The sequence below is a fragment of the Mustela putorius genome, unplaced genomic scaffold (genome assembly GCF_011764305.1).
Source record: "Mustela putorius furo isolate JIRA1106 unplaced genomic scaffold, ASM1176430v1.1 tig00003858_pilon_pilon_pilon, whole genome shotgun sequence".
NCBI lineage: Eukaryota > Metazoa > Chordata > Mammalia > Carnivora > Mustelidae > Mustela > Mustela putorius.
In genome coordinates this window covers 11,185,800-11,198,032 of record NW_025422010.1, presented here as the reverse complement: position 1 = coordinate 11,198,032, position 12,233 = coordinate 11,185,800, and the positions used below count along the sequence as shown (strand labels likewise).

General features: G+C 36.8%; 1 protein-coding gene across 5 annotated transcripts in view; it reads left to right on the top strand.

The window, feature by feature from the left end:
• The window catches only part of ARHGAP28 (Rho GTPase activating protein 28), a 207,693-nt gene that overhangs the window by 103,346 nt on the left and 92,114 nt on the right, over positions 1–12,233 (top strand). For all 5 annotated transcript variants that reach the window (XM_004742733.3, XM_004742734.3, XM_013051393.2 and 2 more), the window contains one exon: positions 4,529–4,731. In XM_004742733.3, coding sequence (XP_004742790.1) covers positions 4,529–4,731 — 203 coding nt within the window. The remainder of the gene's footprint in view (positions 1–4,528; positions 4,732–12,233) is intronic.

Sequence of the window (12,233 nt, the reverse complement as noted above, 5' to 3'; positions counted from 1 at the left end):
CCCCATTGTGTCTCTTGATTTTTAAACTAACATTTGTTCGATAATTTTATGTTCTAAAGGCATACACGTGCAAATTTATTTAGTGATTGAAGCAACTCCATGAGAAAGTGCCCCATGAAGCTGCTCCATGCTCTTCTCAGCTGTGTGTCTTAAAGATTGACAGTGGTCCTATTGTGGCCCTCCATAGATAACAGGAGCCTGCTCTGCCCTCCTCAGTGGTTGGGCCCCACGCTTTGTGGTAATACGGTTCTCCGTGAACTAACTATGGGTGTTTGTGGGCCAGGTCATTACCCTCTTCCTCACCCTAATGTAGGGTAATTCTATTTAATGTCACAAATTATTTCCTCGCACTATCTCATTATTTCAGCAGCCAACTTGTTAAAAATATTTGTTTGTTTGTTTGTTTGTTTGTTTAAAGTAGGCTCCATGCCTGGTGTCGACCCCAGTGTGGGCTTGAACTTACGATCCTGAGATAAAGAGTCAGCTACTCAACTGACTGAGCCTCCCAGGCTCCCAGTTTTTTGTCAATTTTTAAAAATTCTGATAAAATCTTAAAAATTCTGGTAAAATACATATAAGATAAAATTTACCATCTTAACCATTTTTAAGCATATGGCTCAGTGGTATCAAGACACTCACATTGTTGTAACTATCTCTACTACTTCTTTCCAGAACTCTTTTTCTCTTGTAAAACTGAAACTCTATACTCTTTAAACAAAAACTTCTCATTCCCTCATGCCCACTGAAACCTGAGTTTCATGATTTGACATTTATATATTAATAATATTTTTAAAAAATGCTCACGATGACAAGTATAGTCAATGTATGTCTCCAAACAACATTATTACAATTTATTGACTATATTCCCCATGCTGTACTTTTCATCCCCAAGACTTACAACTGGAATTTTGTACCTCTTAATCCCCTTCACCTATTTCATGCATGGCTCTACTCCCCTCCCCTCCCCTCTGGAAACCACCAGTTTGTTCTCTGTATTTATGATTCTGATTTTTTGTTAGTTGTTCATTTGTTTTGTTTTTTAGATTCCATATAAGTGAAATCATATGGCATTTGTTTTTCTCTGACCTATTTCACTTAGCATAATACACTCTAGGTCCATTCATATTGCTGAAAAGTCAAGAGTTTATTCTTTTTAACTCTGAGTAATACTCCATATTTGTGTGTGTGTGTGTGTGTGTGTGTGTGTGTGTTTATCACATTCTTTATCCATTCATCTATCAGTGGACACACGTTTCTTCCATATCTTGGCTGTTATAAATACCACTGCAATAAATATAGGGGTGCACATATCTTTTCAAATTAGTGTTTTAATTTTCTTCAGGTAAATACATGGAAGTGGAATTACTGGATTGAATTATATTCTTATTTGTAAATTTTTGAAGAACCTTCATACTCTTTTTCTGTAGTGGCTGCACTAATGTACATTCTCACCAACAGTACACAGGGGTTCCCTTTTCTCCACATTTTTGCCAACCCTTGTTATTTTTTGTCTTTTTTATACTAACCATTCTGACTGGTGTGAGGTGATATCTTATTGTAGTTTTGATTTACATTTCCCTAACGATTAATCATGTTGAGCATCCGTTTATGTGTCTTTGACTACTTTGTTTTTCTTCTTTGGAAAAGTGTCTGTTTAGGTCCTCTGCTCATTTTTATTTAGACTTTTTTTTTTGGTGTTGAGTTTTATGAATTTTTATATATTTTGGATATTAACCCCTTGTGTAACCACATCCCAGCAGACGCTAAGCCAGAGGTGTATGATGGTCTGGCGAGATTGAAGAAATTACTCAGAGATGGAGATCAAGACATAGATTTATTGAGAGAACTTACATAGATTATGTCTACAAACAGCCAACTGGACAGCATCCACTTCTGGAATCTACATGTTGTAATCTTTTATAGTATAGCTATTAGCCTGCAACTATCTGTAGCTATAAGGGTGTTGCTCTGGGTTGACACCCCTGGAGCCCCTAACCTTGAAAACTGAACAATATATTCTACTCATTCTGTTTGATGGGAATATAGAAGGAGGACAAGATCTCAAGATAATGATTAGCAGGGACATTTGGGTCATGCTTGCATAAATCACCCTTTCAGTGTGCACCATACACTCCTTACCAGATGTACCATTTGTAAATATCTTTCCCCAGTCAATAAGTTTCCTATTTGTTGTGTTGTTTCCTTCCTTCCTCCACTGTCCAGAGTTCTTTAGCCTGATGGATTGCCAGTTGTTTATTTTTGTTTTTGTTACCCTTGCCTGAGGAACCACATCCCCAAAAATACTACTTAGACTGATGTCCAAGAGAATACTGCCCATGTTTTCTTTTAGGAGTTTTATGGTATCAGGTCTTACATTTATGTCTTTAATCCATTTTAAATTTATTTTTGTATCTTGGTATAGGAAGGTGGTTCACTTTTTGGGGGAAGTTTACGATTTTATTTATTTATTTGAGATAGAGAGAGAGACCACGAGCAGCAGAGGCAGAGGGAGAAGCAGGCTGCCCCTGAGCAGGGAGCCCGATGTGGGACTCGATCTCAGGATGCCAGGATTATGACCTGAGCTGAAGGCAGGCACTTAACCAACTAAGCCACCCAAGTGTCCCAGAGTGATTCACTTTTATTCTTTTGCATGTACCTGTCTAGTTTTCTCAATACCATTTAATGAAGAGACTGCCTTTTCCCCATTGTATATTAACTTCTTTGTTATAGATTAATTGACTGTATAAGTGTGGGCTTATTTCTGGGTTCTCTAGTCTGTTCCATAGATCTATGTGCCTTGTGACAGTATTATACTGTTTTAATTACTGTAGCTTTGTAATATAGTTTAAAATCTGTGATTGTGATACCTACAACTTATCTTTCTCAAGATTACTCTGTCTCTTCAAATTCTTTTGTAGTTCCATAAAAATCTTAGGATTATTTGTTTTAGTTTAGTGAAAAATACTATTATTATTTTGATAGGGATTGCATTGAGTCTGTAGATTGCTTGGGGCGTATGGACATTTTAACAATACAAATTCTTCCAGTCCATGAGCATGATGTGTATTACCATTTACTTGAGTTGTCTTCAACTTCTCTCACCAGTGTCTTATGGTTTTCAAAGTACAGGTCTTTCACTTCCTTTGTTAAATTTATTACTAGGTCTTTTATTCTTTTTGATGATGTTGTAAATAGGATTATTTTCTTAATTTCTCTCTCTGCTAATTCATTATTAGTGTATAGAAGCACTACAGGGCACCTTAGTGGCTCAGTTAAACATCTGTCTTCAGTTCAGGTCATGATCTCAGGGTTCTGGGATCAAGCCCAACATCAGTCTCCCAGTTCAGCATGGAGTCTGCTTCTCCCTCTCCCTTGACCTGTCTCTCCCCACTTGTGTGCATGTTCTCTCTCTCTGAAATAAACAAATAAAATCTTTTAAAAAAAGGAAACTCCGGGGCGCCTGGGTGGCTCAGTGGGTTAAAGCCTCTGCCTTCAGCTCAGGTCATGATCCCAGGGTTGTGGGATCGAGCCCCGTATCGGGCTCTCTGCTCAGCGGGGAGCCTGCTTCCCCTCTCTCTCTGCCTGCCTCTCTGTCTACTTGTGATTTCTGTCAAATAAATAAATAAAATCTTAAAAAAAAAAAAAGGAAACTCCACAAATTTCAGTGTATTAATTTTGTATCTTGTGGTTTTATTGAATTCATGGATTGATTCTAATAGTTATTGGTGGCATTTTTAGGGTTTTCTATATAGTATCATGTCATCTGCAAATACTGATGGTTTCACTTCTTCCTTACATATTTGGAAGCCTCACATCTTTTTCTTATCTGATTGTTGTCACTAGGACTTCTAGAGCTGTATTGGATAAAAATGTGAGAGTAGACATTTTTGTTCCTTATCTTATAGGAAAAGTTTCAGTCTTTCACCACTGAGTATGGTGTTAGTTGTGACTTTGTCACATATCACCTTTATTATGTTGAGATATGTTCCCTCTATAATCACTTTATTAAGAGGTTTTGTCATGAATGGATACTGAATTTTGTTTTATGTTTTTTTCTGCATCTTTTGAGATGATCGTATGGTTAATATTCTTTCTTTTGTGATTGTTATATGTCATGTTGATTGATTTGCAGATATTGAGCCATTCTTGCATCCTTGGAATAGTGATATTGAATGATTCTTTTAATGTATTATTGAATTCAGTTTGCTAATTGAGGATTTTTGTAGCTGTGTTCATCAGAGATATTGGCTTGAACTATATGTTTTGGCTAATCCAAGTAACTTCATACTTTATGAGTGTGTGAAAATTATAAAAAGTATTTTCATGGGGATTCCTGCATAGCCACAAAGTCTTACGAATTATAGAGAATAAAATAGAAGGGCCGCCACTGAATGCAGATTATTCTCCCAAACCCCTCTCTGTCACACTTAACTTCATTTCTCCACTGATTTTAAGCCTAAATTTTATTTTGTGATTTATAACATCAAAGACTGATTTTTATTAACAACAGATATTATTCTTTCTGCAGAAAATCTATTCCTCGCTGCCGAAGAATTAACAGGATGCTCTCCAACGAGTCCCTACATTCTCCTGCATTTAGCCGCTCCAACTCACAAGCCTCCATAGACAGCACCTCCATGGAGGAGTTTTTGCGGGAAATAGAAAGCATTAAAGAGAACAGCATGGGAGGACAGGAAGAACAGTTACCAGCTGAAGTCAAGCCTGTGGATGGTAAGGTGCAGGACCTTTTGTCCCATATGTTTACTGTCTTTCTTTGTGTGCTCTCTCTTATTCTGTTTGCAGGTCGACATCATTCCAATAGTAGTTTAACAAATGAAATCTGTAGAATTTGTCATATCAGCTCCCAGCTCTCACTGATTTATATCTACTGGATTGGCTAATGGTGGCTTCTATACATGGTGACATTATCTAAGGAGGGCTGTCAAAATCCAAATTGATTCCTTACATATCTACTTAGGGATGCTGTGCCTATCACTGATTTGATTCATCATCATTTAGCAGACTGAGTATTCTGGTTTTAATGGCTTTTACATTTGTATACTTGACTATTAATTCCAAAAAAGAAAGAGAGAGAAAGAGAAGGGAAAATAATTCCCTACAATTTTGGAGGAAAAAAATTGATTTTGAGGCATTTACTAGAATTAATTTTTTTTTAAAGATTTTTATTTATTTGACAGAGATCACAACTAGGCAGAGAGGCAGGCAGAGAGAGAGGAGGAAGCAAGCTCCCTGCTGAGCAGAGAGCCCGATGTGGGGCTCGATCCCAGGACTCTGGGATCATGACCTGAGTCAAAGGCAGAGGCTTTAACTCACTGAGCCACCCAGGTGCCCCATAGTGTTAATATATTTAGGAAACAGACTACTTTGTATTTCTCAAAATAAAAACCCTGTCAAATATACTAATTTTCAGTGAAACAGAAAATTGAGAACTGGAAAAAAAAAAACCAAACTAGTTTATGTACTCTTTTTAGAAAGAGCTAAATTACTTTCCTTGAATTAAAATAGGTCATCTCCAGTTGCTGCCTATCAACAGGTAATTACATAAGACATCCAAGAAAGACTGAAGGTACTTTGGTAGTAAGTATCTACCTAAGAATGTTTTCATTAGCCAGTGATTAGCCAGTTGTCTAGGCTAGACGACTACCAAGATGGAATCGAAACTTTAAAAATGTTTTTGGTCTTGGGGCACCTGGGTGGCTCAGTGGGTTAAGCCTCTGCCTTCAGCTCAGGTCATGATCTCAGGGTTCTGGGATCGAGTTCCATATCAGGCTGTCTGCTTGGCAGAGAGCCTGCTTCCCTTCTCTCTCTGCCTGTCTCTCTGCCTACTTGTGATCTCTCTCTGTCTCTCTGTCAAATAAATAAAAATCTTTAAAAATAAAAACGTTTTCACTCTTCATTCCTTCTTCTGTAAGTCTATCCTTCTTAGGTCTGAAAAATAATTTAGGTACACCACAAACCATTAGAACTAAAAAGTTCTTCCACACATTGAATGAGAATCCATTCAAGGGAACCATCTCCATTAGTGAAGTGTATTCTTATCCCTTTAACTTACACCCTTACTTTTTTGCCTTTTCAGATCCAGAAAGATAGAAAGATATGTGAAGGAAAATATCTGTCATTCTTCATCCCCTTTTCTTACTTGCTAGCTAACTATCTTAAAAAACGTGAGTTTGGGGGTGCCTGGGTGGCTCAGTGATTTAAGCCTCTGCCTTCAGCTCAGGTCATGATCTCAGGGTCCTGGGATCCAGCCCCACATCGGGCTCTCTGCTCAGCGGGGAGCCTGCTTCCTCCTCTCTCTCTCTCTCTGCCTGCCTCTCTGCCTACTTGTGATCTCTCTCTGTCAAATAAATAAATAAAAATCTTTAAAAAAAAAAAGTGAGTTTATACTGATAACCTTCTATTCTAATTCACCACAACCAGGTTTGTTGTTGCATCTTTTTTCCCCTGTATTTATAACTGTCTCCTCTAATAATGAGAGACCTGGCTTTTATTATTGTTTGCCTAAGCCTAGAGTATACAAAATATTTTCAGATTTGCTAACCTAAACTTCTACAAAAAGCATAGCTACTAACTACAGTTTAATATCTATTTTTTTAAAGATTTTATTTATTTATTTGACAGACAGAGATCACAAGTAGGCAGAGAGGCAGGCAGAGAGAGAGGCGGGGAAGCAGGTTCCCCGCTGAGCAGGGAGCCTGATGCGGGGCTCCATCCCAGGACCCTGGGATCATGACATGAGCTGAAGGCAGAGTCTTTAACCCACTGAGCCACCCAGGTGCCCCAGAGTTTAATATTTATTTACAGATTTTTTCTTTTGAACTATGTGCACAGAACTTAAATGTACAACTCAGTGAGGTTTGACAAATGCTAACTTTGTAACATCACAGTAATCAAGAGAGAAGACATTTTAGTCAATTGAGAAAACATCTTCATGCTTTTTCCCAATCTTGACACTCCCATGACTTGCTGTATCTGGCCAAAAGCAACCCTGGTTCTGATGCTCTTGTGTCATAGATTAGCTTTGGTTTAGCTTCTTTCACTGAACTTGGTGTTTTCGAGATTCATCTGGTATATCAGTAGTTCCTCTCCTTTTATTATTGGGTAGTTTGTATTAGTTTACTACGGCTGTTGTAATGAAGTAGCCCAAAACCCAGTGGCTTAAAATAGCAGAAATTTATTTTCTCACAGTTGTAAGATTAGAAGTCAAGGTGTCAGGAATCTCTCCGAAGATGTTGGGCACAATCTGTTTCATGTATTTCTCTTCAGTTCCTGGTGTTTTCCACAATTCTTGCTGTTCCTTGACTTGTAGACAACATACAACATTCTCTGCCTCTATAGTCCCATAGCCTGCTCCTTAAATTTTTGTCTTTCTCCTTCTCTTTTTATGAAGACACCCCTTATGTTGGATTAAGAGTCCACTCTACTCCAATATGACCTCATCTCAGTTTATATCTTAATTACATCTGCTAAAACCTTGTTTCAAGGTAAGGTTACATTCATAGGTATTGGTGGTTAAGACTTCAGTCTGTCTTCTTGGGGGGCCCAATTCAACTTATAACAGCAGCATTCTATAGTACAAATATGCTGCAATTTGTTTATCCATTTAACTGTTAATGGACTTAAAGGTTGTTTGCAGTTTGGGCTGTTATGTATAACGCTGCTGTGAATAATTTTGTGAAAGTCTGGAGACATGTTTTTATTTCTCTTGGATATATATTTTTTTCATAGAATATGTTTAACTACAGAAGAAACTGCCAACTTTTTCCCAGAGCAGTTGTATCATTTTGTACTCCCTCCACCACTATCTGACAGACAAATCTATTCTTTTGCATACTTGCAATATTAGATATTAGACTTGTTAATGTGAATGATTCTAGTGGATGTGTGGAGGTATTTCATAGTGGCTATAGCTTAACTGTCCATTCATATAAATTGCTTTGTGAAATCTTTTTACTATTTTTATTTTATGTTATTCTTTAAATTTATTTATTTTAGGGAGAGTGAGTGTGAGTTAGGGGGAATGGCCGAGGGAGGGGGAGAGAGAGAATCTCAAGCAGACTCTCTGCTGAGCACAGAGCCGGTCGCAGGGCTGGATCTCAGGCTCCTGAGATCATGACCTGAGCCAAAATCAAGAGTTATACACTTAACCAACTGAGCCACCCAGATGCCCCTTGGCTTTTTTTTTTTTTTTTTTTTAATTGTGTACCTGTGTGAATTTTTATATATTCTGGATACAACTCTTTTGTCAAGTTAATGTACTGCAAATATTTCTCACGATCTGGTGGCTTGTGCATTCATATCCTCAATGGGGTCTTTTGATTGGTTATTACTCTCGTTCTCTCATTTTTCAATTGTTAGCAACTGGTATGTAGAAATACAGTTGATTTTTGTCTCATATTTCATTACCTTTCTAAATTCATTGTCTAGTATTTGTCTACTATATTTCTTAGGATTTTCAGCATAAACAAATCACTGTGAATAGAGGCAATTGTGCTTTTTTCATTCTGGTTTTTGTGCTTTTATTTCTTTATCTTGTCTTACTGTGCTGGTAGGGCCTTCAGTACAAGCTGAATAGAAGTGAGTGACAGCTCATAGCCAAACCGCATTTGCTTCTGTCTGTGATTTTTGTGTTTAAGTTGCTTGTTTTTTCTTCTTAAGATGGAAACCTAGAGCACTGACTTTACCCTTTTATCTTTTGGAATATGAACAGTTCCTGAAGTACTGCTTTACTCCATCCCATGAATTCTAATATGTTATATTTTCATTATCATTCAGTTTTAAATGTTTTAATGTTTTGTTTTAAGATTTATAAATATTTTTGCAGATATATCATTTGTTACGAGTTTCTAAATTAATTGTGTTATGATTAGGTAACAGTTTGTAAGCTTCAACTTTTGCCATTTATTTAGACTTATTTTATGGCTCAGCATATAATCTGTCTTGGCCAGAGTTCCATGTACACTTAAAAAGAACATGTTCTAGGGACACCTGGGTGGCTCAGTTGGTTGGGCAGCTGCCTTCAGCTCAGGTCATGATCCCAGCGTCATGGGATCGAGTCCCACATCGGGCTCCTTGCTCCGCAGGGAGCCTGCTTCTCCCTCTGACTCTGCCTGCCACTCTGTCTGCCTGTGCTTGCTCTCGCTCGCTCTCTCTCTGACAAATAAATAAATAAAATTAAAAAATAAAAAAAAAAAAACATATTCTATCATTGTTGCGTAGTGTGGTGGTCTGTAAATGCCCACTAGGTTTAGGTGGTTGGTACATTTGATCAAGTCTATTACACTGTTACTAATTTTTGCCTAATTTTTCTATCAGTTATTGAGAGAAGGTTTTTAACATCTCCAACTTGGATTGTGTGTCTATTTTCCCCTCTGATTCTGTCATTTTTTTGCCTCATGTTTTAAAACTGTTACTAGGTAGCATATACATTTATGATTACTATTCCTGTTTGTTAATTTGGCCCTTTTGAACTCACCCTCCCTAATATATTTCTAATAATACTTCTTGTCTTAAAGTCCCCTTTGTCTAACAATTCTTCTTCTTCCTCCTCTTCCTCCTCCTCCTCCTCTACTTCTTCTTCTTCTTCTTCATTTTATTTATTTGAGGGGGAGAGCAACAGTGGAGGGGCTGCTGAGCCGGGAACCCAACACAGAGCTGGATCCCAGGACCCAGTATCATGACCTGAGTTGAAGGCAGATGCTTAACCCACTGAACCACCTAGGTGACCCACACTCTGGCTTTCTTAAGGTCACTGTGTGTGTGTGTGTGTGTGTGTTATATCATTTTCCATCCTTTTACTCTGTCTTTGTCTCTTTTTCATGTTTTTTTATAGTTTCTTGATATGCATCTTAACTATACTGCTTTGTTGTTGTTTGTTTGTTTGTTTTTAGTTACTGCTTAGGTATTATAATATTTACCTCTAATTTACCATAATCTACTTGGAGTAAATATTGCACTTCTTCATATAAAATGAGAGGATTTTACAGCAGTATAATTTCATTTCCCTTCCTGTACAGTACTTTATACTGTTGTCAAATATATAACATCTCCACATGTTATATCACATCAATATAACATTATTTATATGGACTTATATATTTTTATTGTGAAATAATTTAAAACATAAAAAATTACAAATATAATTTAAATAACTTTTAAAAATTTGGTACAATTTGATCATTTGTCAGTAACTTGCCAACCCTTGTTATTCCCAGTTACCTTAGGTCTTTACATATTTATATATGTGTTTGATATCACATATATATTATATATTTTAGTTTTTTGTAATATATATTTGTATACACACACATTTTTCTAGTTATTCTATCAGTTACTGAAAGGAAGTTATTAAAATCTTCATCTCTGATGGCTTGGCCTGTGGTTTGTCTCTCTGTGTATGTAGCCATCCTTTATATAATGATAATATATTAAAATCAAGAAATTATTTTTGATACATTGCTGTTATCCAGTCCTTAGACTACACTTGTTCTATATTATAAATATAAATATATATAAATATAAATGTTCTATATTATCTTTTACAATAAAAGAATCTAGTTCAGAATCACTTGTTGCAATTAATTGTCATGTTCCTTTTGTTTTTTACAGTATAGAATAGTTTCTTAGATTTTCTTTGATTTTATAACCTTGATGCTTTTGAAGATTATAGGCTATTATGTGTAATGTTCCTTTGCTGGGATTTGTCTCAATGTTTCTTTTTTTTTTTTTTAAGATTGTATTTATTTATTAGATAGACAGAGATCACAACTAGGCAGAGAGGCAGGCAGAGAGAGAGGAGGAAGTAGGCTCACCACTGAGCAGAGAGCCTCATGTGGGGCTCGATCCCAGGACCCTGAGATCATGACCTGAGCTGAAGGCAGAGGCTTTAACCCACTGAGCCACCCAGGCACCCTGTCTCAATGTTTCTTGATGATTCAGATTCAGAATCTGCATCTTTGGCAGGTCATGATGCTGTGTTCTTCTCACTGTACCCTTTCACAGGGTTTTGATTTTCCCATTAATGACGGTGTCCACTTGAATCACTTCAGGTGCTGATATACAAGATTTCTCCATGTAAAGGTACTCCTTTCATCTTTGTGGTCAATACATATTTTAGTGGGAGGTTCTTTGAAACTCTGTAAATATCCCATTCTATATCAAGCTACAAATTATTTCTTTATATCAGAACAGGCTCCTGGTTTATTTAGTGGGTTGTTAGTTATCTTTTATTATCATTTATTTTGATGTTGAAAGTGTTCCATATTTGAACTGGGAAACAGCTAGGGAATATATATATGTATATGTGTACCTATATATAGGTGTACATATGCATACATATACATATGCATACTCACACATGTACACATACGTACTTGTACAACAGTGTATGCTTATATATATAATATAATGTATATGTACATACATAAACATTTACAACTATATTTCTAAAACTAAAGATGTTAAAATACATGAGTTCATATTTATATCTTCAGTTCTAATCTAATACTGCTAGGTTAATTCTTTTTTTTTTTTTTTATTAAAGATTTTATTTATTTGCCAGAGAGAGAGCGCGAGAGAGAGAGAGTGAGCACAGGCAGGGCGAGAGGCAGCAGAGGCAGAGGGAGAAGCAGGCTCCCCGCCGAGCAAGGAGCCCGATGTGGGACTCGATCCCAGGACGCTGGGATCATGACCTGAGCCAAAGGCAGCCGCTTAACCAACTGAGCCACACAGGCGTCCCCTGCTAGGTTAATTCTACTCTTCCCCTTCCATATTTGTGACTCCTTTCTTTTTTGGGAGGGGGAGGGGAGCTGGAGTTACAGAGTTTATTGGGTAGATAAGTATAGAACACTTGATTCAAGAGTGACAGTGGGCCACTGCCAAAATAAGAGTGGCAATGGCCCCAGAAGCTCTAGCCACATCTTTTAAACCTGCTTTGTGTACATGTAAAATTTGACTTTGATTGACTTTTTCTTTCTGTTTATTTATACTTTTATACATTTATTAATTTATGTATTTATTTATACATTTATTAATTTATACTCAAGTTCACTCATTGATATTTTTTATCTAATGGATTATAATTCTTTACGATTACTATGTATTTTGATGTCCAAATGTCCCGTCTTTGACCAGCAGCAATCCTATAAGCTGGATTTCATGTTATTTTGATATGACTCTTCCCTCTTTAAGCAGTTCTTTACTTTTTGTCACAA